General features: G+C 37.8%; 1 protein-coding gene and 1 pseudogene across 8 annotated transcripts in view; both read right to left on the bottom strand.

Moving 5' to 3' along the window:
* GALNT13 (polypeptide N-acetylgalactosaminyltransferase 13) overlaps nucleotides 1-26,325 on the bottom strand; it is a 1,108,472-nt gene that overhangs the window by 146,042 nt on the left and 936,105 nt on the right. For all 8 annotated transcript variants that reach the window (XM_063595199.1, XM_055108593.2, XM_055108595.2 and 5 more), the window contains one exon: nucleotides 7,690-7,870. In XM_063595199.1, the coding sequence (XP_063451269.1) occupies nucleotides 7,690-7,870 (181 nt within the window). The remainder of the gene's footprint in view (nucleotides 1-7,689; nucleotides 7,871-26,325) is intronic.
* On the bottom strand, nucleotides 18,066-25,206 carry LOC117979391 (prohibitin 1-like; annotated as a pseudogene).

Below are 26,325 nucleotides of genomic sequence, written 5' to 3'. Positions count from 1 at the left end.
ATTTGAAGACTGTGGGCAAGAAGGAAGAATCTAGGAAAATGTAAGCAGTTCACATAAGAATCATATTAATTCTTGAAAATGTGTTTCCCATGTATTAAGCATTTAATCTTATTTTTCATTTAAACTAATTACATGTGCTTATGTAGATAGTTTACTCTTTAATGGCAAAGACAACATTTTAAAAGTGTTCATAGTCCTTCCTACTTGACATAGTAACAAACAAGAACTTAATACGCACTTAACAAGTGAAGACAGAGCATGGCAGTATCCTTATTATAAAAATACAAATAAAATCCCATAGAATACCAATAAAAGGACCAATAATAAATGTTGACCCAATGCCTTTAAGAATTATAGAATCCAAAACTGTTTTATATGATTGTAGCAAGGAAAAGCAGTTGATGAATGTAGCTGTCATTCTTTATTTTCAATATTTAGCATTTTAGGGCATCACACAAATAATGTATTATGTGTTATTATAACATGGCACATTAAAATAATTTAGAATTTTCTCCTCATCATACCACAATCCCTGATTGATACTACGGCTGCTGCTGCTGCTGAAAAAGCATGTATTAAAAAATAAAAGTTCAAAACTCATGGGTACAAATGTACTTTATTTTCAGAAGTGCTATACTATTTTCAGATGAATTCCTGTTAATCCAACCAAAAGCTAATATTCCTAGATTATTACAAAAATATTCACACTGCACATTTTGCTGGAAACAAAATGTGGTTGCAAAATCAGCCTGGAACATTTTCATGACTTAGAGAAGAAATTAGGCCCCACATTCAAAGAGCTGGTTATTAAATATTGTATTTTTCAAAATATCAGCATGTCAAAAACACTAGTATTTCATAGATAGAAATTTCAAGAGATGGAAATGAATATAGGCTTTAAACTTTAATAACAATGCAAAGATGCTGCTAACAAAGGCTGCCTTTGGTGAGTTGATTTTTCTTAAGCATTTTTAAAAGGTTAACGAATAGGGAGTTAACCTTCAAAGTAAGTTCAAGGAGTCCTCTGTAATTGTGTGGTTTGTGTTCAACTGGAATACAGATCAAACTACAATATTGCCAAAGAAAAAATAATGTATTTTTCCAAGTCACATATAAATACCTTTTAAGGTATGTTTTGGGATCCTTTAAATTTAATTTTAATATGTTTCTGCTCAAAACAAGAGTGTCCATCAAGTAAAGGAAGAAGAACCTGGGCGTTATATAAAAACTGCTGCTTCTAATCACCATGCCTGTTGATCTACAGCTAGAGATCTACCTTCCCCTCAAAAGAAAATCACTATTTATAAAACATCCAGCATATCAAATATACAGAAAGTATTATGACTACAGTTTATCTTAAAGTTCTTAAGCTTTTTACCTGTGACCAAGAGGAAAAGAAAATGTTGCTTTTTATAATGTGGTATTCTGTGAAGAGCAGTTTTTGCTTACATAACTTCACTTCAAAGGATTTGCTAGGACAATCAGATTGGTTCAAGCTGAAACAGCTCAATTACTTGTAAAAACTGCCATAGGCTTTAACCGCCTACAGGGCTTTAAAAATAAATGATGCTATAATATTTGATGCTATATAGTATTTGCATCCTTAAGAAGACAGCCAGAAATCAAACTAAACAAATGTGAAAAAAAAAATCTATTCTTGAACACTATTTCAAAGTATGTCTATTCTTTATTTACACATCTATTTAGAAGACATAAGTAGACTCTACCAACTTTGTCAGTATTACCAAACGGCTAATGAGCATAGGCCAAGACTGTTAGGATATATAGTAAATATTGTGAAAAAACTCAGATAAAGGTATTCACACATGAAGCTATTTATACATCTCATTTTTAACTTTAAATTAATTGGGAGTCATAAGAAATATCAATACCAAAATGTATAAAAGTAACCTTATTTTGGTTTGTGGGCTCTTGTATTATGATGTTGCTCTGTTAGACAATTTTATTGTCTGCTTTTATTGTGTCTGTTAGACTTTTGTATTAGCCCTGGAGGGTAAGATTATATTACAGTGTGTACCTATGATTATGGTGAAATCATAAAACCCTAAGCACAAATGTAAACCAAAGGAATTTTCTTTTCCTATGGAAAACTCAGAGGAATTGAAACTGCCGTTATTGTAACAGTGAAAGGGATCTGACCTACCCAACTCCATCTTGCTTCTAACCTCCAAACTGTCCTTGTTCATTCCTGGGTGCAGGCCAAACTAATTTTGGGAGTGAATTTAGTGTAACGCTAAAAAAAAAAAAAAAATAACAGCCCTTTCTGAAACAAACCACCTTCTTGCCTAGGGACTAGTCTGCCTTTGTAGGACTAACAAATTAGCCACAAGATGAAAAATTATGGTTTAGGAGTCATGCAGCCAGAGGCCACAAGATTCTGAACCTCTCCAAAATGCTCCTGGGGATTATATCACTGTTGTGATGTAAAACCTAAGATCATTGCTGCAGACATTTTGCAGACCCTACATTTTGATGCAACAGCTGATACCACTCAGATGGGTAATCTGGCTCAACCAGTTCTGTGATCCCACCCAGGAACAGAAGACTGCAAGAAAAACCCACTTCAATACCCTATGATTTCATCTCTGACTAATCAGCACTCCCCATTTCTTGACCCCCCCCCCACCAAATTATCCTTAAAAACCTTGATCCCTGAATTTTTAGGGAGACTGATTTGAGTAATAATGAAACTCTGATCTCCTGTACAGCCAGCTTTATGTGACTTAAAGTCTTTATCTATTGCAATTCCCCTGTCTTGATAAATCAGCTATGTCTGGGCAGTGGGCAAGGAGAACCTGCTGTGTGGTTACAGAATGATATAACACAGGAACAGAACACCAAACACTGCATGTTCTCACTCATGAGTGGGAGGTGAACAATGAGAACACATGGACATAGGGAGGGGAACATCACACACCAGGGCCTGTTGGGGGTTGGGGGTTAGGGGAGGGATAGCATTAGGAGAAATGCCTAACGTAGATGACGGGTTAATGGGTGCAGCAAACCACCATGGCACGTGTATACCTATGTAACAAACCTGCATGTTCTGCACATGTATCCCAGAACTCAAAGTATAAAATAATAATAATAATAATAATAAAAGAGATTTATGAGGAAGACCCTTCACCTCTCTTTTAACAGAGGGTCCTTATCCAGGGCTGGATCAGAGAGGTGGGACGAAGGCTTATTTGCCACAATTCTTGTGAAGAGTCTCCCTGGTATAAACCAGACACCCATGGATAATTCAGCAGAAAGAAACAAATGTGGCTCTCTTTTAAAAATTATTCATTCATTCATTCTTCCAGTTATTCAACAAAATTTTTTTAAACAAAATGACAGGAAAGTTGCTAGGCACTGTAAATAGTTGTCTCTGAACTACTTTGGATATAGAGACAAGTAATAAAAATTAAAACAATATGGTAAGAAGTGATGATGGTTTGCCCATGTTATCAAACTTCAAGGAATACAAAGAGAGAAAGAATGCCCAGACAGTTCAAGACAGATAGAGCTGAAACATTCCTGAAGCCAACCAATACAGTAGGCAGGTGATATTTTATAGAGTATATTGAAAGTAAGTAAGTTATTGTCATAATTCAAGTTATAAAGGCTCAGCACTTAAAGACTGAAGTTTGAGAAACTGCCTAAGTGAAGAATACAATCTCAGAGTAGAAGCCCACATGTAAAAAGTAGAAATCTCACAAAACATATTGGAAAAATTAACAAATATATAGAGGAGTTTCTAGAAAGAACAAGTATTATTTATTTCACCATGTTAAGGAAGTTCTGGGAAGCTCAATATAAACTCATAAACTCTTTAGAGTTTTTCATAAATACATGTGTGTGTGTGTGTTTGTGTGTGCGTGTGTATTATAGTAAAGGATATAGTTCTAACTGTGGATGTGAATGCATGTAGCTCCCACCCCTCCTTCCTGAACATACACACCAGATTCTCTCTTTACAAACTCATCCATTCCCAAAGTGATGAAAAACAGAAAATCAAAAATTCCAGAGGATAGCAAAGAAGTGTATGATTTTGATTTTAAATTAAAATGACCACTGCTGTTTTAGCCTAAATTAACAATGGCTGAAATTGTTGTCATAAAAATAATAGATTTCTGACTTCCTGAATGCAACCTGTTTTATCTGTTTTTGGATGATCTGAAAACTTCCCAGGGCTCAAATTGTTTTAGACATCCAGTACTAGTTTCCAGCCTGCGTCCATTCTTCCTTTTTCAGGGAGAAGCAATTCATTGTTTTGTGTTTCAGGTTTGGGGTTTCCTCCCTCTGCCCACACTATTGCTGGTGGATTCTACATTGTTTAGCTGCACTGACTGTCTCTGAGACACACGTAAACATAAACGCCCTTTAGGAAGTTCTTAGATATCTTCAACACATTCCCCAAAAGTCCTTGTTCTGCCTCCCAAACTACTTTTCTAGATTTAAATAAATCCATTTTATAAAACAATAACCCCAAATATTATTTATTGTAATGTAAAAACTGCACTTTCCAGGATATACAAACAGTCCCTATTGTGCAACATAAAGTCATTAGTTCCAGATAGCAGGCATTTTTTCCCATGCTTTACATTCTAAAGTTATTCATTTCATTATAATTTGAGAAATGGTTCCATCATTTATCTGCCTTTTTCATTCAGTGGAAAATTATACAAAAGACTAGCACATTACTTTTCACAAATATTCATCATGGATGAATATAATACATGTGATTATAATTATTCTCAATTACTCATATTCCTGAATGTACATTGCATGCAATCACACATAACACACTTTTTTCCTCCATTACTCCTTTATTCATATTTGAACTTATATATTTCTACAAGTAATGATTTGAATTCAAAAAGTATCATCAAAAGAAAATGAAAAGGTTATATAAATGTCACTGCCTTGCTTTGAATATTACACGCTCTTGCTGAATTCAACTCTGAACATATGGACTAGATTTCTACTGTAAAGGGAAATACATCTATGCATGAAATGGTGTTCCTCGTAATAGCTTTTTAACATAGAAGAGGCTTGAAAACGTGTGAAAAAGTCCTTTTCCTAATCACACACTTAAACATACAATGCCCCCATTCTTTATATAGCGATGCTGGATCTTAATAAGAAACTTCATATTGCTCCTTCTGCTCCTTCTCTTCTAGGTACTTATATATAAAAAAGTTTTTGCGGGCGCGGTGGATCAAGCCTGTAATCACAGCACTCCGCGAGGCTGAGAGGCGGATCACTGGAAGTCAGGAGTTCAAGACCAGCCTGGCCAACATGGTGAAACTCCGTTTCTAGTAAAAATACAAAAATTAGCCGGCCATGGTGGCGGGCGCCTGTAATCCCAACTACTGGAGAGGCTGAGGCACAGAATCCCTTGAACCGGGAGGCAGAGTTTGCAGTGAGCCGAGATCACACCACTGCACTCCAGCCTGGGCAACAGAGTTAGACTCCGTCTCAAAAAAAAAAAAAAAAGTTTGAATTTCCTTATGAGGACTAAACTTGGACCTTTTCCTCTCTTGTCCAAGTTCCTATCATGCCCTATTGACCATACAATCTCATCAGATGGGTTTATTTAACCCTGTGTAATGTGGGTTAGTCACTGATATAGGAGTTAAGATGAAATTACTTAGGCAGACAGTGAGGGTACAGGAGTCCTCGGTAAGGTTTTCCTTTTTAATGAAAAGCAGCCCTAAAATCATTTTCTAACAAAGAGCAGTTTATAAAATTGAACTGCAGATATAGATGCTAGCAGCTGGGCCAATCATGTTCAAAACAGCGACTCCATCTTCCCTTTTCTCTTTGGCAGCCATATGTACAGCAAGGAGCAGACAAGATGGCGCCAGTGGAGTGGAAAGTCTATTTGCATAATAAGATTAGGGTGGGGTGGCCAGCCTTCCCGCACTCTATGTAAAGGGCGCACCTGATCCAACCATTCTGTGGGCCCTAGTAAATCAGCCCCCTCAAGCCTGCCTCTAAAATCGCGCGCATCCGACTCTGGTGGTCTTTCCCTTTCGGAAGCCCTCTCTCTCACCAGAGAGAGGGCTGTCCTCCTTTTTCTTTCTTCTGCCTATTTAACCTCCACTCCAAAACTCCTCGTGTGTGTCCCTGTCCTAAATTTTCTTGGCATGAGAGGACAAACCCCTAGGATTTACTCCAGACAACGTAGCCGCTTCATTGCCAATCTCATTCTAGCATAAAAACATATGACAGATAAAGAAGGAACCCAAAGTATATTTCTTTGCCATATTTTGAAATGGCCCTGCAAAGACATCTTTTGTAGGGGAAAAATCTGCATCTAGATCTTTCCCCTTCCAGTCCCTCCCAAACCTGAGGAGATTAACTGAGAGTTTAGCACCTTTTAAAGGTTTGAATAAGAAACACTTGCCAACTATTGCCTCTAAGGTGGCCACCAATGATACTTCATCTGCATAATAAGAACCTTGGTTTCCACAACCTCCTATCTTAACCCAGTCACTCTTTCCTATTGAGTCTAGGTATTTAGACAATAACTTGACCAAACCAATATATCCCTCATATGAGTTCACTGATGTGTCTTACGTCTCTCTAAAATGTGTAACATCAACCTATAACCCAACCATCTTGGGCACATGTTCTCTGGAACTCTCCAGACTGTGCCTTGGGCCAGGTTCACTCAAATTTGGTTTAGAGTAAAGCTCTAAATGTTTTACAGAGTTTGACTCTTTTCATTGACACTTAAATATACCTTCAAAAATCAGAGCATGCCAATTAAAATCAAATAGGCTTTTCTAAGCCAGCTAATAGATTGTATTACAGAAAGAGGATGTAGGCCTGGATTTTTGTTGTTGTCCTGATGGGTTACATAATAATGACAATAATGACACTAATGACCATAAGGCCTATATAAAAACTGAGTCCTTTTGTATCCTTATTTTTCTCCCTTTTTAAATGCTTCAGTTTTTGGCTTTTTTTGTTTTGTTTTAAGTAAAGTAGCTATTGCAGAAATCTAGAAAATTATACAGAATGTAATCATTAATAATCCCATCACCCAGTAAAAGGATTTTCTCATTTTTTTCCTTTTTAATGACTTTCAATTCTTAAAATAAGTAATGTATGAATATTAGAAAATATATAAAAATATAGGGAAAAGAATTACCCATAATCCTACCACCCACTGATAGCCTATGTTTACTTCTATTTCAATATATATACTTCTCTGTAACTAAAGTATGAAAACGTTTTAATCATATCATTTTTCACACATATTTATTGATAAATAATTTGCTATGTTCTTCAGAAATATAAATTTAAATATCTGCATAATTTTCCATCTTGTTTCTGTATGAAGTCATTTAATCTTCCCCTACTAAAATATTTTTTAAAATATTCTTAATTCGAGTTAATAATAAATATAGATCTCTCTGTATGGCTTGCTCCATTTTTCCAGCATAACACTTGGGTTGAGAAAAAAAAAGATAATATTTAGGTGTTTGAAATACAGTTCTTATTTTACATCAAAATTTACTTCATAGTACAACTTTCTCATATGCCGTTTTCTGCAATATTATGGTAATAAACAATATTTTAACTAGAAGAATAACAGCAATAATGAAACACATATTCAGTATGTTTCAATTTTATTTTCTCCTGTAGAGAAAGAAAAATGTCAGAATTGTGTACCTGGGGATATGATGTAGAAGAAATCTTTAAATTCATCCATCCAAACTTCTGCCAGTCTCCTGTTGTTCTTGTTGATGACATGACCAGTGCCACCAGGAAAAGTGTATGGAGTTGCCTTCCGAAAAACATGACCAACATGGGAGCAAGTAACAATCTCCAACGAGCCTCCACATTGCCAAATCTGGGAAAACGAACAATCATTGTAAATAACGCAATAATATTGTATGAGACGAAGCAACTGAAGCTTAGGCCAAATCTTCGTATTTCACATGTTTCAAGCAAATATCTGATGCAAAATTTAGAACTAGTACACTATACTTACTTTTGGCAAAGGATGCGAATTTGGAAGATCTTGATATATTTAAATACTTGTAGCATTGGAATTATGGACGTAAGATACATTTAATGTATGTCTCTTTATTAGAATACCTAATTTCTAGTTTCTAGTAGTTAACCTAATTGCTAGTTAGTAGATTTGGTACCCAAATCTGCTATTAATGAATCTGTACATGTTACATGCCATTGTCAAAAACTAAATTTGATTTGGAGAAAAATCAGTTACTCTCCATCCATCTGGAATTATAAATGATCATTCATTCTAAGCTGGTCATATACCTTGCATCTTAAGCCTTTGGATTTATTATTAAGAAGTGTTAGGACACCTTTATAGGTGCTCAAGGTCTACATATCCTTCAAAACTCATCTTTACCAAGATCATTTCTTCTAGAAAGCTCTGGGGGGAGATTTAGTAATGTGTACCTTTTGTATTTTAAGCATGCTTTTAGGACTGATTACAGTTATTCACTTCCTTATCACTCCTTTAAAACTATAAATTCTTAGAAAATATACCATATATTTCTTAGTATCCTAGAATTCACTGTGTATTTGAGGCTAAGTATTATGCAAACTAGCCATAAAATACTGATTTCTATGAAATTACGTTGTATAATCATAGCTTATACTGTTTCTATATATGTGCATACACACACAATACTATACATACAATTATATATATATTACATATATGCTACAGGTTTTCTTGTCACAATAAATAGAAGTCATAGTTACTGTTCTACAAAATTTGGAAAACATGGTTTTATACTGTAACTAACATTGTTTTCATTTGATACATCTGATTTAAGTAGAGTTACTTTTTTTGAAAGAAAAATATCTTTCTGGCCATTTCTGGCCAGGTGCGGTGGCTCACACTTGTAATCCTACCACTTTGGGAGGCCGAGGTGGGCAGATCATGTGAGGTCAGGAGTTTGAGACCAGCCTGACCAACATGGCAAAAACCCGTCTCTACTAAAAATACAAAAATCAGCCGGATGTGGTGGCACACGCCTGTAGTCCCAGCTACTCAGGAGGCTGAGGCAAGAGAATCGCTTGAACTCGGGAGGCAGAGGTTGCAGTGAGCTGAGATCACGCGCCATTGCACTCCAGCCTGGGCGACAAAAGCGAAACTCTATCTCCAAAAAAAAAAAAAAAAAAAAAAAGAGAAAGAAAGAAAAAAAACTATCTTTTCACCTGACCCTTCAGATAATATTTAGCTTAGAAAAGAGCTGCTATTGGACTTGGGTAGCAGTAAGAGACAACCACTTTTTTTATCAGAAGATAAAAGATGATAAATAATAAGTCATAATAATCAATAATGGTTTGTGCATTTCATGTAAATCTATTCTTTTTTATTTTATAATTTTTAAACAGTGTAATGCTAGCAGAAAAATAGGTCCAACAAACACTGAAATACAGACGAATATACGAGAAGAATAGAAAACTTCCTCCCCCTTAAAAGACAGGGAAGCTCATTCTTAATCAACGTATTTCAGGGCGGGCGCGGTGGCTCACGCCTGTAATACCAGCACTTTGGGAGGCCGAGGTGGGCGCATCACGAGGTCAAGAGATCGAGACCATCCTGGCTAACACAGTGAAACCCCGTCTCTACTAAAAATAGAAAAAAAAAAAAAATTAGCCAGGCATGGTGGCGGGCGCCTGTAGTCCCAGCTACTCTGGAGGCTGAGGCAGGAGAATGGCGTGAACCCGGGAGGCGGAGGTTGCACTGAGCTGAGATCACACCACTGCACTCCAGCCTGGGCGAGAGTGAGACTCTGTCTCAAAAAAAAAAAAAAAAAAAAAAGTATTTCATTGATTGGTAACTTCCTCATCTTCCTAGCTTCATGAAATATATGAACCTTCTTGTGATTACGCACATTTTTACATTCTTCCTGTTAAATATATATAAAATGGAATATAACCCCTGCCCTCTCTCATTCCAAGCTCCTCTTTCATCATGGGCCTAGGGAGAGAAGAGAATGTGAGCTATGTGTGCCTACAAAAATCAAGGCTTTACAGTGGACATTAGAGCTTTCTCTAATGGCTGGGCATGGTTCCTCACACCTGCAATCCTAGCACTTTGGGAGGCACAGGCGGGCCAATCATCTCAGGTCAGGAGTTTGAAACCAGCCTAGCCAACATGGTAAAACCTCGTCTCTACTAAAAATAAAAAAATAAAAAATTAGCTGGGTACATGGTGGTGGGTGCCTATAATCCCAGCTGCTTGGGAGGCTGAGGGAGGAGAATCACTTGAACCCGGGAGGCAGAGGTTGCATTGAGCCAAGGTTGCGCCACTGCACTCCAGCCTGGGTGACAGAGACTCCATCGCAAAAAATAAATAAATAAATAAATAAATAAAATAAAAAGAATTTTCAATAACAAGAAGTGATTACAAAGCTATAAAATCAGTGCTAAATAACATTAAGGACTGAAAACGAGTATTCTTCAGAGCATAAAAGCAATAATTGGGGAAAAAAAGCCATTTTAAATCTGTACTCCACTAAATTCAGACTAAGCCCTGTTTAATATAAACTACTGACTGGCAATTGTCCTCAGGACTCTCCATTTGCCTTTTTACAAATATGGATTAGCACTATGGTCGTGTGAGTTAGATGCACAGGGCTCTTTATTTCCACTCTGTTGCTCCTTGGTCCTCCCATAGGTTGTGGGTTTATTGGTTCTCTGCCAATATCAGGGCTCTGAACATAATACTCCAAAATATGTCAAGTTGGCAACTGAAAAAACTGCCGTAGCCAGGAGGCCACTCTGACCTTCTCCCACCTTTCTACCCTGAAGTATAGCCATAAAGAAATTCTCTGACTTACTTTTCCTGAAAGAAGATCATAAGATTCTAGTTTCAGAGGGGTTCTGCCCTATATTTGCAGGCTAAGAAGAATCTGAACAAACAGACCTTGCTAAGTGCCCCGCCTCTTTTAATTCCATTAGATCACACTTAATTTTTGTCCAATCATACTTCTATATGACGGTCCATTCTTCTTGGATCCTAAGGATAAAAGTGTCATTGAGTTATGAAACAGATGCTTAAGGACGAAAATTCTTGGATCTTTAGGTCTTCATTTCTGAAGGCTTTCATTTGACATAAAACTTGGGTTAAATAAATTTGTCATGATTTCCTTTTGTGACTCTGTCTGTCTTTTGTATAAGGATGTCGGTCATAAACCTTGTGACAGGCAGGGAAAAGATATTGTTTTGTTTTCCCCTACATCCTGAACGTGCACACAGAACAGGAAATGAAATCTGGTTTGAAATCTTTTAAAGTAGGGTTCCAATGGTCTCACTCCTTTCCATCTTAATTGGCAAAGATAAGGATATACGAAAGTTCAGATTTTATGTTATTCTCCTGACATGTAATGACATTTTTATGTACATATACAGGTATAATGCTGCAAGCATTGATATTTGTAAGACAAGGAAAACCTGTCTGACTTTGATTCTCACAGATAAAGGCATTTCTTAAATATATTGAGGATAGATACAAAGAAGTGGTGGCAACTGTTCCATAACTCAATGGATACTGGCTCATGTTTTGCCTGTATGCCATAGGCTACTGACTCTTGAAATAATGTGAGTGCTTCTCCCATCAGCCATCTGTGTTCACAGAATGTGTAGATAAATGCTCATATTGCATTTCCTAGGTAAAGCCTCTCCTCAAAATTTGCACAAAAATAAAAAGATTAAGGTAGAAATGCATAACACTATGCATTAATTAGGCTAATATCTACTCATAGTAATACTAAGTTAATACAAGAATAAAACATTTAACTTATGAAATATTGACCAGATAAATGTCATATATTTAGACTCCAAGGTAATGTGAAAAAAATAAATGTTAAAGCAGAAAGAACTCAAATTGAGTGGAGTCCACAATGACTACCTCGATAATTTCCTTTATTGTACCCTCAACATTTTAAAAGGCAGTGAGAAAAGAAAGAAGGAACATTATGACCCAGTCATTAAGAACTTGGGCTATGAAATAAGCAAACAGAATTTTTCTACAGGCTCTGTCACATGCTATGTATACTTGTGAAAATTATTATTTAAGTCTTCAAGGCCTTAACTTTCCCAGTGGAAAGTGGGAATAATAATGACTACTTCCAAGACTCTAATAAGATTTTATGTGTAAAGAAACAAGGAACTATGCCTGGCACTTGATATGGGATGAAGTAAAATGATACTTGGATATTATTTAACTTTTATTGCCATAATTTCTCAGGGAAATCAACATCTATAGATTACTAGCTGATTCTTGCTTTTTAAAAAGAATTTTATTCAGGTCTTAAAAATGTTGTGTTTCTTTAAAATTACAACATCAATGTCCAGGAGTTATGTACACTGTGTGGAGTCTAAAATAATAGTCTATTAGCTTCTAATTAGAATACCGCATTTTATTCCCTGAAATTATTTTACAATGTCTGAACAAACTGTATAAGCTGAATAAAACATGATGTCTCATTCACATGAACAAGTGATATCTGAATTACTTTGTATCACTGAGTATATCAGATTGTTATTTTCTAGGCTTTCAACAGATTAATATTTTATATTTTATCTCTTTCAAGTAAATTTGACCATGTATACAATATAAACTATCCTATCATCCACAGGGAATTAAAGCTTGTCTTTGTTCTCAGATACTTTTATAAATGTCTTATGATGGAGAAGGTTCTTAATCAAAATGTAAAATGCCCATTGCTCATTTGATTATCTACTCTATTTCCCCTGCTAGGAGACAATTAACGAACATACTTTATCCTTTTCATGATTTTTGGCACCTACATCAGTGACATTTTAATTAAAGTTCATAAACTTCATAAGCTCCACTTTGCAATCTCAGTTCTAGTGCTACTATTGTTTCTAATTTTACAGCTGTTGTACCAAATTCATGCAGCTGCTTGTTTTTATATTAATCTTTATCTTTCCCCTAACCCATAAACATACTATCTCTGGCACGAAGTCATCCTTTAATATAGTCTTATTGAAAACAAACAATAATGGAGACCATATAGTACAATGATTATGAGTAGAGGCTATAGCTCCTGATATTATATCCTAGCTCTGCAACTTACTAGCTGGGTGACCTCAGTTATGTCATTTTTCTGTGATTTGGGTCTCAGATAATAAAATGAAACTAGAAGAATCTAGCCCAGCAACCCTGGTAAAAGAATATTGTTATGAGGATTAAGGCAAACTAATTCACATAAAGATATTAGCTTTTATTTGGCAAATGAATTGGAATGGAGTAAATGAGTGATTTATTGAGGAGTTATTGCAACAATCTAGAACAGAGATGATAATGACTTTGCCCAAGGTGATGGCAGTGAAATAGAGAGGAATTTAATAACTTGATACAATTTGGGAAATTAAAATTATGAAATAATATATGAGGGTATGTCAGCAACATGGTGAAAGAGCAGGCTCTGGGCTACCTCTCATCCCACAGACACATCTAGTATACACCTAAACATGAGTCAATTCTCTCCAAGAGAAAGCCAAAATCCAGATGAAAGACCCGTACATGCCAGACTACTGAGAAATACTCACATCAAAATGGATATTGAAAGCAGAAATACACTCATACACTAGCTCCACCCAGAGCACAGAGCCTTACAATTGAGAAGAAAAATCTCAACTACCAGCTTCTTCCTGAGGGGTAAGGGGCTTGCTTGTACGACACATAAGTGCCAACTTTTGCAGTCTTTACAGAGGGCTCGGCTCTTTAATCACCATGCTTGATGAACCACAGGGAGAGGGCATCAGATTTATCTCAAGCATAAAAGGAAAAAACAAAAAGGTTTGAATCACATCGAGAGGTGACAACGTGCTAGCAGTCCTCGCTCGCTCTTGGCACCTCCTCGGCCTCGGCCTCAGCGTCCGCTCTGGCTGAGCTCAAGGAGCCCTTCAGCCGGCCGCTGTGCTGTGGGGGCCCCTCTCTGGGGCTGACCAAGGTGGGAGCCAGCTCCCTGGTCTGGCCAGGAGGTGTGGAGGGAGAGGTGCGGGCAGGAGCTGGGGCTGCACGCAGTGCCCGCGGGCTGGCCCGGGTTCTGGGTGGGCATGGGTTCGGTGGGCCCTGCACTCAGCGTGGCTGGCCAGCACCTGCTGGGCTTGACTGGGGGACGAGCTCTCTCTGGGCTGCCAGAGTGCCCAGGCTAGGTGCCACAAAGTCCCCCAGCGAGTGCCATTGAGAGGTGAAGCCAGCTGGGATTCTGGGTAGGGTGGGGACCTGGAGAACTTTTCTGTCTAGCTAAAGGATTGTAAATGCACCAGTCAGCACTCTGTGTCTAGCTAGAGGTTTTGTAAACACACCAATCAGCACTCTGTGTCTAGCTAAAGGTTTTGTAAACGCACCAATCAGTGCTCTGTGTCTAGCTAATCTGGTGGGGACTTGGAGAAATTTTGTGTCTAGCTAAAGGATTGTAAATGCACCAATCAGCACTCTGTCAAAATGGCCCAATCAGCTCTCTGTGAAACAGACCAATCAGCTCTCTGTAAAATGGACCAATCAGTAGGATGTGGGTGGGACCAGATAAGGGAATAAAAGCAGGCCACCCAAGCCAGCAGCGGCAACCCACTCGGGTCCCTTTCCACACTGTGGAAGATTTGTTCTTTCGCTCTTCAGGCTAAATCTTGCTGCTGCTCACTCTTTGGGTCCCGGCTGCCTTTATGAGCTGTAACACTCACGGAGAAGGTCTGCAGCTTCACTCCTGAAGCCAGCGAGACCACGAACCCACCGGGAGGGACGAACAACTCTGGATGGAAGGAGCAAACAACTCCAGACGCGCCACCTTTAAGAGCTGTAACACTCACTGTGAAGGTTGCAGCTTCACTCCTGAAGCCAGTGAGACCATGAACCCACCAGAAGGAGGAAACTCTAGACACGTCCGAACATCAGAAGGAATAAACTCCAGACACACCATCTTTAAGAACTGTAACACTCACTGCAAGGGTCCGCAGCTTCATTCTTGAAGTCAGTGAGACCAAGAATCCACCAATTGTGGACACAACATGAGCCCTCCTAGCAGCTATAGCACTGAGGATTGGCCCAGCTTCTGAATTCCCCCAAATTTGGTCTCAGGCTTTCCTATCAGCTTCCTGTGGTTCTGGCCTTTTAACAAGCCAGTATCTGGGAACCTACATAGCAAAGAAAGAATAAGCCACCTCCAGCTTAAACAGAAAGGAAGGCATGTCCTGTATGTACATTCTTCTCTGGCTTGCTCCTAAGATAAATTCCTGTAATCTCAGTCTACCCCAGAAAGAGAGATGTAAAAGTTCTGCTTGCCTTAACAGGAGAGTGGGCATGCCCCTTGCTTCCTTCCTTGGCTTGCTTTTGAGATAAATTTCTGCAATCTCTCATTAAAGAGAGACTGGGGGACCTCTTCATTCCTGATTGGAAAAGTAGGCATTCCCTGCACCTTCTTCCCTGCTTTGTTTCAGTGATAATTCTGGACTACATTCTTCCCCTGCTAGGAGGGTGTGAGACTTCCACTTGTTTGAATGGGAGAGTGGGCTCTCCCTGCATATTTTTCCCTGACTTGCCCTGGCAGTAAATCTAGATATGCAGACTCTCACTGGGAGTAGCTTCTGCATGTATTGAGTGCCACAACTTTTATAGCCTTTACCCAAGGGAATGGCTCTTAAATCACCTAGCTATGGGAGTTGACAGAGCTCTGCACTCCTGAGTCTCCTAGACCACAGGGAACAAGAAAAGACTTTTAAACTTGGAAATATTAAGCATCTCTCTCACTAGACTCAAAGTGAGCATTCTGATTATGAGCAGAGGCAGCTGCTTCAGGCTGTCTCCTTGGTGAAGGACAGAATAAGTGGGACAAACTTTGGCTCTCAGCTTCTCTGCAAGAAAATAAGAAACTGGAACACACCTCTAACACTGTAGCCTCTCTAGCTGAATCCCAAGAGACGGTGCTATTCCAACTCTCTCAAGGCAATAGCATGACTTGGCAATCACTAATTTCTTGGGGATTGATATGCTTTGGCTGTGTCCCTACCCAAATCACATTTTGAATTGCAGCTCCCATGATTCCCATGTGTTGTGGGAGGAAACCAGTGGGAGGTAATTGAATCATGGGGGTGGGTCTTTCCTGTGCTGTTCTCTTGAAAGTGAATAAGTCTCATGAGATCTGATGGTTTTATAAAGGGGAGTTCTACACAAGCTGTCTTGCCTGCTGCTTTGTAAGATGTGCTTTTGCTCCTTCTTTGCCTTCTGCCATTTTGTGAGGCCTCCCCAGCCATGTGGAACTGTCAGTCAGTTAAACCCGTTTCCTTTATAAATTACCTAGTCTCGGGTATTTCTTTATTAGCAGTGTGAGAATGGACTAATATAGTAAATTGGTACCATCACAAGCCTGGAGACTTAGGACAAAAAAATTTTTCATAGGCCAGCCCAGGGCCTTATTGCTTTATGCAGTCTTGGGACTTGGTGCTCTGTATCCCAGCCATGGCTAAAAGGGGCAAATGTAGAGCTCAGACTGCTGCTTGAGAGGGTGCAAGCCCCAAACTTTGGTGGCTTACACATGGTGTTGGGCTTGTGGGTGCAAAGAAGTCAAGAATTGAGGTTTGGGAACCTCTGCCTAGGTTTCAGAGGATGTGTGAAAATGCCTGAATGTCCAGATAGAGGTATGCTACAGGGGTGCAGCCCTCATGGAGAACCTCTTGCTAGGGCAGTGTGGAAGGGAAATGTGGGGTGCAAGCCCCCACACAGAGTCCCCCCTGGGCATTGTCCAGTGGATCTGTGAGAAGAGGGCCACCATCCTCCAGACCCTAGAATGGTAGATCCACCAACAGCTTGCACCATGTCCTGGAAAAGCCAAAGACACTCAGTGCCAGCCTGTGAAAGCAGTAAGGAGTGGAGCTGTACCCTGTACCTTGCAAAATCACAATGGTGGAGCTGTGCGAGACCATGGAAACCCACCTCTTGCATTAGCAAGACCTGGATGTGAGATATGGAGTCAACGGAATCATTTGGGAGCTTTAAGATTTGACTGCTCCACTGGATCTCAGACTTGCATGAAGCCTGTAGGCCTCTTCATTTGGGCCAATTTCTCCTATTTGGAACAGCTGTATTTTCTGAATGACTGTACCCCCATTGTATTTAGGAAGTACCTAACTTGCTTTTGATTATACAGGCTTATAGGCAGAAAGGACATGGCTTGTCTCAGATGAGACTTTGGACTGTGGACTTTTGAGTTAATGCTGAAATGAGTTAAGACTTTGGGGGACTGTTGGGAAGGCATGATTGGTTTTGAAATGTGAGGACATGAGGGGCTCACATTTGGGAGGGGCCAGAGGTGGAACAATATGGTTTGGCTCTGTCTCCACCCAAATCTCATCGTGAATTGTAGCTCTCATGATTCCCACATGTTGTGGGAGGAATCTGGTGGGAGGTACTTGAATCATGGGGGTAGTTACCCCCATGCTGCTGTTCTTGTGATAGTAAGTCTCATGAGATCTGATGTTTTATAAAGGGGCATTATCCTACACAAGCGCTCTTTCCTGCCTCCATGTAAGATGTCACTTTCCTCCTCCTTTGCCTTCCACCATGATTGTGAGGCCTCCCCAGTCATGTGGAACTGTGAGTCAATTAAATCTCTTTCCTTTATAAATTACCCAGTCTTGGGTATGTCTTTACTAGCAGTGTGAGAACGGACTAATACAGGGACCAATAACAGCAAAGCAGGTTGGACAAACAAAGTGTTTTGAGGCACCTAGAATCTCCAGCTATACTAATTGGGAGGAATATCTCCAACGCAAGACCAGTCTAGCAAGACTGGGAGAGGTGGTTCTTTTATCTAAGGTACTGAATCCCACAGAGTCAAGGAAAATGAAGAAATAGGAAAATACGTTTCAAATAAAAGATAAGATAAATCTCTAGAAGCCAACCCTGATGAAATGGAGACATAGAATTTACTCTATAGGCAGTTCAAAAGAACAGTAATAAAGATGCTCACTGAGGTGTGGAGTGCAACACATGAGCAAACTGAATGTTAAAACAGAGATAGGAAATATTAGAAAACACCAAACAGGAATTATTGAGCTGAAGAATATAATAATAACAATTCAAAAGAGGGGTTCAACAGCCAAGTAGAACAAGCAGAAGAAGGATTGATGAACTAGAAAACAGGTCATTTAGAAATCATCCAATCTGGGGTGGGGGCAAAAGGAAGCATTGTTAAGAATCACTGGGCTGTGGCCTAGTTGGCCCTCAGAGGTGAAGGCAGGGTGGGCCCTCACTGGGGCAGCTGGAGGAGCATGGACTGCCCCACAGGCAGGTAGGTGACGTTCCCAGAGTATGAGAGCTGGTATGCAATGTCTCGCTGCTTCCAGCTTACACAGCTCAATCAGACTGTCCCCGCCATGGCCAGTGAGTTGGGGATCAGCTCTGCTGTCCTGGAGTTGCCGTCGGCAAAGATGATGGCTGCCTTCTTCTGATGCTCAGCCTTTTCCACCACAAATCTGGCCCTCTCTGCTTCCTGCTGAGCCAATTGTTTGGCTTCCACCGCTTCTGTGAACTCCTTCCCAAAGGTCAGATGTGTCAAGGACATGCCATCCAAAGGTGGCTGCTTGCCCAAAGGTGGGTGGATGAGCCCAAAGATGACCTGTAAGGTCATCACTCACCTGCCTGGAGACCAGCTCTCTTTGGGTGATCAGTTCTCCTGCATCAAAGTGAGCCACCACTGACTTGAGGGTCTTGGTAGTGATGGATGGCAGCACACAGTCATTGTAGTCCTCTCCGATGCTGGTGAAGATGTGCGCAAACTGGCTAGCAACAGGCCAGAAGAGGATACAAAGTATGATGTTGACATTCTGTAAGTCTTTGCTACCAGTGATGACTGGCACATTACATGGTCAAGAACATCAGTTAAAGAAAATTGGTTTCTGTACCCATGGCATGAGAAAGTGAGACCCTTCCTGTACCACAATGTCCTGTATGCCACAGAATCAGTCAAAGATGGCAGCTCTGTGTCCAGCATGCACACTGTATAAGGCAGAGTTCACCATGCCTCCTACAACAGCTATAAGGCCAGGCCAAACTTGTTAATAGACTCAAACATGCTGGCAGCCATGTTTCCTTCTGCTGGACCCTCTCACACCTGCATCCACTCTGACCATATTTTTATATATTTTTGTTTCTACTTAGGGGTATCTTTTCCTTTAGGTTGAATAACTCCTTTTAGTATTTCTTGTAAGGCATGTCTAACAAAATGAAGAACCCAAAGCACATGATCATCTGAGTAGAAGCAGAAAAATTTGACAAATTCAAGATCCCTTTATGTTTAAAACCCTCAAAAAACTAGGTATAGAATAAATGTACCCCAATACCATAAAAGCCATGTATGATAAGGCCACAGCTAATATCAGACTTAACAGTGAAATGCTGAAAGCTTGTCCTGTAAGGTCAGCAACAAGAATGCCCAATCTTGCCACTTATATTCAACATAGCACTTGAAATCCTAGCCAGAGCATTTAGGCAAGAATAAGCCAAAGACATCATATATGAAAAGAAGAAGTGAAATTATCTCTGTTTGCTGATGACATGATCTTATATGCAGAAAACCCTAAAAGCTCCACCCAAAAAAACTGTTAGAACTGATAAACAAATTTGTAGGTCACAAAATCAAAATACAAAAATCACTTGTATTTCTACACATTAATAATGAGCTATCTTAAAAAGAAATAGAAAATAACAATCCCATTTACAATAACATAAAAAATACTTAGGAGTAAATTTAGCCAAGGAGGTGAAAGATGTGTTTATTGAAAATTATAAAACATTGACTAAAAAATTGAAGACATAGATAAATAAAAATATATCCCATGGTCAGGTAATATTAGTAGAATGTTCATATTACCTAAAGTAATCTACAGATTCCATGCAAAACCTATCAAAATTGCAATGTTATTTTCACAGAAATATAAAAAATAATCCTTAAGTTCATATGGAAGCAGAAAAGACTCTGAATACCCAAAGAAATTTTGAACAAAAAGAGCAAAGCTTGAGCATCACATTTCCTGATTTCAAAATACACTATAAAGCTATTATAAATCAAAAAAGCATGGGACTGGCATAAAAACAAACACATAGACCAGTAAAACAGAATCAAAAGCCCAGAAATAAACCTAAGTATTTATAAATTGATTTTCAACAGAGGTGGCAAGAACACATAATGAGGGAAAGAGAATGTCTTTAATATGTGACGTTGGGAAAACTTGATATCCACATGCAAAAGAATAAAACTGTACTATTTCACACCATATACAAACATCAACTCAAATTGGATAAAATATAGACTTAAATATAAGACTTGAAACTGTAAAGTTACTCAAAGAAAACATGGGGAAAAAACTCCATGATATTAGTCTGGGCAATGATATCTTGGCTAGGACTCCAAAAGTATAGGCAACAAAAGCAAAAAGAGACAAATTAAATTGTGTCAAACTAAAAAGCTCTTGCATAACAAAGGAAACAACAGAGTGAGGAGACAACTCATGGATTGGGAGAAAATATATGCAAACCATATGTCTGATAAAGAGCTAGTATCAAAAACAAGGAATTCAAACAACTTAACAGCAAAAATACTAATAATCCAATTTCAAAATAGGCAAGTGATCTGAACAGATAATTCTCAAAAAAAGATATGAATCGCTAACATATATGAAAAAATGTGAAACATCACTAATCATTAAAGACATGGAAATTAAAACCACATGAGATATCACCTCACATCTATTAGAATGGCTATTATAAAAAAGATGAATGATAATAAGTGTTATATTTCACAGTTATTCTCCGAATCCTCATTCTCCACATGAGGATATGGAGAAAAGGGAACCCTTGTACACTGTTGGTGGAAATGTATATTTGTACAGCTATTTTGGGAGATAGCTTGATGGTTCCTCAATAAGCTAAAACTGGAATTACGATATGATCCAGCAATCCCACTTCTGGGTATATATTCAAAGGAATTGAAATTCATATATGAAGGAGATATCTGCATTCTCATGTGGATTTCAGCATTACTCAGAATAGCCAAGATACAGATGCAACCAAAGCACCTGCCATCAATGGCTGGATGGATAAAGAAAATGTGATATATATATATATATATATATATATGTGTGTGTGTGTGTGTGTGTGTATATATATATATACAGATATATATATACACACACACATATATATATGCACAATGGCATGTTACACACCTGAAAAAAGGAAGGGAATTATGTTATTTGTGATAATATGGATGGAACTGGAGCACATTATGCTAAATGAAATAAGGCAGGCACAGAAAGATTAATATTTTATAAATTCACTTACATGAGGAATCTGGAAGAGTCAATCTCATAGAAAGAGAAAGTAGATTACAGGGAATCGGGGAGAGAGGGGGAAAGAGAAGATGTTGGTCAAAGGACAAAAAACTTCAGTTAGACTGGAAGAATAAGTTTTAGTGATCTATTGCACTGCAGGGTGACCACAGTTAATGATGATGTATTTTGTATTTCAAAATTGCTTAAATAGTATAATTTTAACATCTCATCACACATATAAAAATAAGTTGGGGAGGTGATGGATATGTTAATTGACTGGATTGTCTCTATAATGTATACACAGATCTAACAACACAATGTATCTTACAAATATACACAGTTATTATGTGTTAATTACAAATAAACATAAAAATAAAAGAATATATGTACTTTCCCTTACCTATTATGTCCTCCCTATCAGGCACAGCCCACATTTGTTTTCTTCCTATAAACAGTTTTTGACTATGATAGTTTTCATTGATCTCAAATTTTCACTGATTTATAGAACTTACTATCTATCTACCTCTATATCACCCCATTGAGTTCTCAATTCTATAGTTTGTCATCTAGATAAATGTTCATGTATATGTATGTGGATGTGAGGCTGTGTGTATGTGCTTGTGTGTATATACACACACACATATAGATGTGTGTGTGTATTTTGTATATATTAGCCTTATAGCCCCACTCATGTTATCTCTTTAAGAAAAAGCATCACGTTTCTACATTATGAAACTGAAGTATAATTTTTTTTTTTTTTTTTTTTTGAGATGGAGTCTCGCTCTGTCGCCCAGGCTGGAGTGCAGTGGTGCGATCTCGAAGTATAATTTATATATAGTAAAAAAATCAGAAATTAAAGATACCATTCTCTCAGTGTTTGCAAAGTCTAAAAAAAGTTTAGCTCATATCAGTGCTCAATAATAATTGGTCATTGATCTATTAATATTGATAAAGAAAAATGAGAAAAATTACACAAGGCACACAAAATGTATCTACCATGTAATGGAATCAGGAAAAACAGCTGTTATTTTCTCAATTTTGGTAAAGGGAAAACTTGAAGATACTGGTGACTTAATTTTCAAAATATTTTGTTCCATATTCCTGTTTGCTTCAAAAATAATAACAAAAATCCCTATCAGTATATCAACTCTCCACTTTCCATATATTCAAGTAGGCTGATGACAAATCCCGTAATTCTTAGAATTGAAACAAAGTCTAAAAAGGCCTTCATTGAGATGCTGAAGGCACTATGATCCTTGACAAACTGGCATGCACAAATACAAAAGGCATGAAAGTCATTCAAATGGAACAGGCATAAAGGTTACAGTAGGCATTTTTCTCTTCATTCTTGATATGAAACTTGCCACTTTTTCTTCATTGTCATTTTGATTGAGAGAATGCCTTGTTAGTTGTTTGGTTGACTCTTGACGTATTTTTAACTTCACAGTGTAATCTAGATTTATGTTACTTGGGAGTGGTGGCTAGAGTTGAAGTCTGAGGTAATGATAACATCTCAAGATGAAGATTTTTCTACATCAAGTTATTGTAGCCTTTAAGTGGTCACCTGCCAGAAGCCAGAGGGAGATTCACCACACCTGAGGATTCTTTCCAATACTTGATAATTTAATGTTTTTTTTAAACAAAATATTTTGCATGGAAAATAAAAAAGCATCACATTTAAAATTGGAAAGCTGCATTCTGTTCTTGAAATAGACACAAACTGATTGTAGAATTTGGAACAAGTCATTTAATCTGGAGAGTCCTTAGAAAACTCACATGCAGAAGAAGAGGGAATGAGGTTGATGATGGCTTTGTGTTTTTGGCCATATATTTATGATTTAGATTAGTCTTTTTACCTAGGGTACACAAACCACTTGTAGAGATCATATTTTTAGATGGGAATGATATAACCCTCCGAAATTTAAATAAAACTTTTCCTACTTAGGCAAGCTTATTTTACTTTAGTTGTATTAAAAGAACATAATAAAAATATGATTCTATGAACAAGAGAAAGAATAAAGGAGCTGAGACTATAAAACTTATTATGAGGCAATAAATGTGTTTTTCCCCCTCAAATATGGGAACTCCTCTCGTTTAGAAAGCTCACAGATGTTTTAAAATGAGAAAAAATGGAAGAGCACTTTTGTTCTCCTTTAGGAGAATTTTTCAGGTCATAGCCTTATTAGGGTAATTTGGAGATGTTAAAGTTGGCATTAAACATAGACAATGCTGAGTTGAATCCATCCCATGTATTTATCCCACCAATGTCAGTTTGCTTCTAAAATGTCCAATTATCAAGTATTTTCCCTTATCAAGTACTTTCTGTCTTAATTTAGTAATGAAGTTCCTGAAAACCCCAAATTCAAAATGATCCTTTTCATACTTACTCATTTTCTAAAGGAATTAGCAAATTGACCTTGAAGTAGGTTTTTTTAAAGGATGTCTCTCAATCATACTTTATCTTTTGCTTTTCCAAAGGCCTAGCAACTGACTTTTGAGGGAGCAGCTGGTGGGGGCAGAGTGGGGGTGCGGAAAGGGAGAGGAAAAAGTAGAGTGAAAGAATGCAAAGGTGTGTATAGACTGAATGTAGAGTTGAAGGAGAGGATGTGTTTAAGAACAAAATGTGCACGAACCGGTGTGTGTGAGAGGTATGCTGAAGTGGTATTGATCACAGATAGAGCCTTTAATCTCATCTCCCACTTCTCTCAAAACCAGAAACCCATTCCTAGCAGCTCAAAAACACAGTGAAGCTACCCCCAAAATACACATGCCAACATTTCATAATGTATAATCTACTGTCACTTTTTGCCTTTCAACAACTTTCTTTGCCTTGGAGTTTTCTGACCTTTAGGATTGATCACCACACTTTATGGCTTCTGTGTTTTCTGGAATCAGAAAAATTGTTACATGTCATTACTCCACATCTTATTAGGGCTGCTGATATTTCAGAAAATCCCAGTTGTCCTTTAGATCAACAATACAACACATGGTTCTGATTGTATTATGGCAAATCTTCCGTTCTCTGTGTAAATAAAATGTATGAATATAACAGGCAAGAAATAAAAAATGTAAGGCCATCCGTCAGATATTAGAAATCCTACATAATATAAGATGGTTCTGCTTAAGAAATTAATGCTTAGGTTTTCACATTATAAACAAGCATTGCTTTTTTATGAGCACAGATTGTTTCAAACAGTAACTCATGAAGAAAGGAAACAAACATAATATATGATACAGTAACACTTTTTCATCTTTTGATAATTAATAATGTTAAGGTATAATACATCCTGGAGGCTTTGAAAGTATTTTCAGTACATTTAAGTGATTATTAAAAGTAGAATTATTGGAATTTTTGTTTTCCTCGTTGTATAATTAAGCCTATCAATTACTCTCAACTGTGAAAAAAATTGTATGTGGATGTAAATTTGAAAACTGAATGGAAAATGTGTGTGATTTCTTAAATGATATGTAGGTCAGATACTTTGCATTTTACATTGGTCTTCTCCCATGTCTGATGTGACTGCCTTTCAGATATCAGTAACATCTGCTGCTTCTAGCCACAGAGTGGCTCATGACAGCTGCATGACGCTGCCCTAGAATTCATGCCAAACCAGTCCCCTTTGAATATCAGTAGACCACCTGGGTACCCAGCTGCAATATATGGCATCTCCTGCTCTTTCACAGATGCCAGCAATACATAAAAAGAACTTGAGTGGAAAAGAAAACCTGGTAGCTCAGAAAAAGTTTTCCTTCAGTCTCTCCATCTGTAAATGTCCACCTCTCCTAATTGGAGTTACAGAATTTCAGTTTCAATTAAATTTCCTGTGTAATTTGTAAAGTGGTCATGTGTGTCCCAAATGTAGAGAATTGTGATAAATTTGAGGAAATAGGACAACCTGTCTCCTCTCGAGAATTTTTTTCTAAGATCCTGGCTGGCATATATTCAGCACATATATATTAGCCAATTACTTTGTGTGTTGTCAAGCACAATGCTGGGCTCTGGGGCATAGAAAAAGAATAATAATAATACATAGCTCTCTAGTAGCTTACAGGCCAGTCTAGTTGTGAATGTCAAAACTGGGCATATTAAAGTTAAAGTCTAGTCATCAGTTTGACAGTGAAATAAATAAATAAACAGTCTCTCATGCCTACAAGAAGGGGACTTGAGAGTTTCTCACCCCCATCATCATGATAGACAGGATGCCTTTCTCCTGGCTTTTAATCAGCTAGAGTCATTTTGTTTCTAGTCAAGAACCTAAGACATTATTTTTTAAAGCTGTAAGTTTTGCTTCAAATAAGTACTTTCCCTAGGGGGCATATCTAAAATTCTAATGCTGTCAATGGAAAATATGAGTACCTCTCAAAACTAATCTTACAGGCACTTTTTTTTTTTTTTTGCTATATAGTGTTTGGCAAGAACCAATGTGAAACACCTAAAAATATCCATGTTAACGTCACCTCAAGTACTTATTCAAGAAACCCACAAACATCCTAAGAAGGAAATTAATACTCTACTTTTGACAGTTTTTTATTAAAAAAATTAATTGGTAATAGTCAATGAAGGTTACATTACACTTTAGAAGAGTAAAGAAATAACCATGAAATAGCAACATTTGGCATATTACTTTGCTAACTTGTCAGTCACAAACAAGGAGAGGGGAGTGCAAAGTTTATTTCTTTAGATATGATGCTTAAAGTCCAGTAAAGATAATTTCCTTGGTACACTAGTACTTCAAAATGTTGTTCTTGTGAAATTTAAAAGTTGCTCCATAGAGAACATCAAATGCTCATTCAAACGCTTGTTGAAGAAGCTGTGATTAATCCAAAATTTTCACCTGTTATCAAGCTCCATATAAATTCTATCTTCTCTGAAAATAATCTCTTGCCTCCACTTTCCTTGAGATCAAAAAGAGCTGACCTGATTTTCTACTCATTTCTACCTCGAAATGTCTCAAATATCCT

This window comes from Pan paniscus, chromosome 13 (genome assembly GCF_029289425.2).
Source record: "Pan paniscus chromosome 13, NHGRI_mPanPan1-v2.0_pri, whole genome shotgun sequence".
NCBI classification, from domain to species: Eukaryota; Metazoa; Chordata; class Mammalia; order Primates; family Hominidae; genus Pan; species Pan paniscus.
The sequence above is the reverse complement of the archived record's forward strand: the minus strand, read 5'-3'. Positions and strand labels throughout refer to the sequence as shown.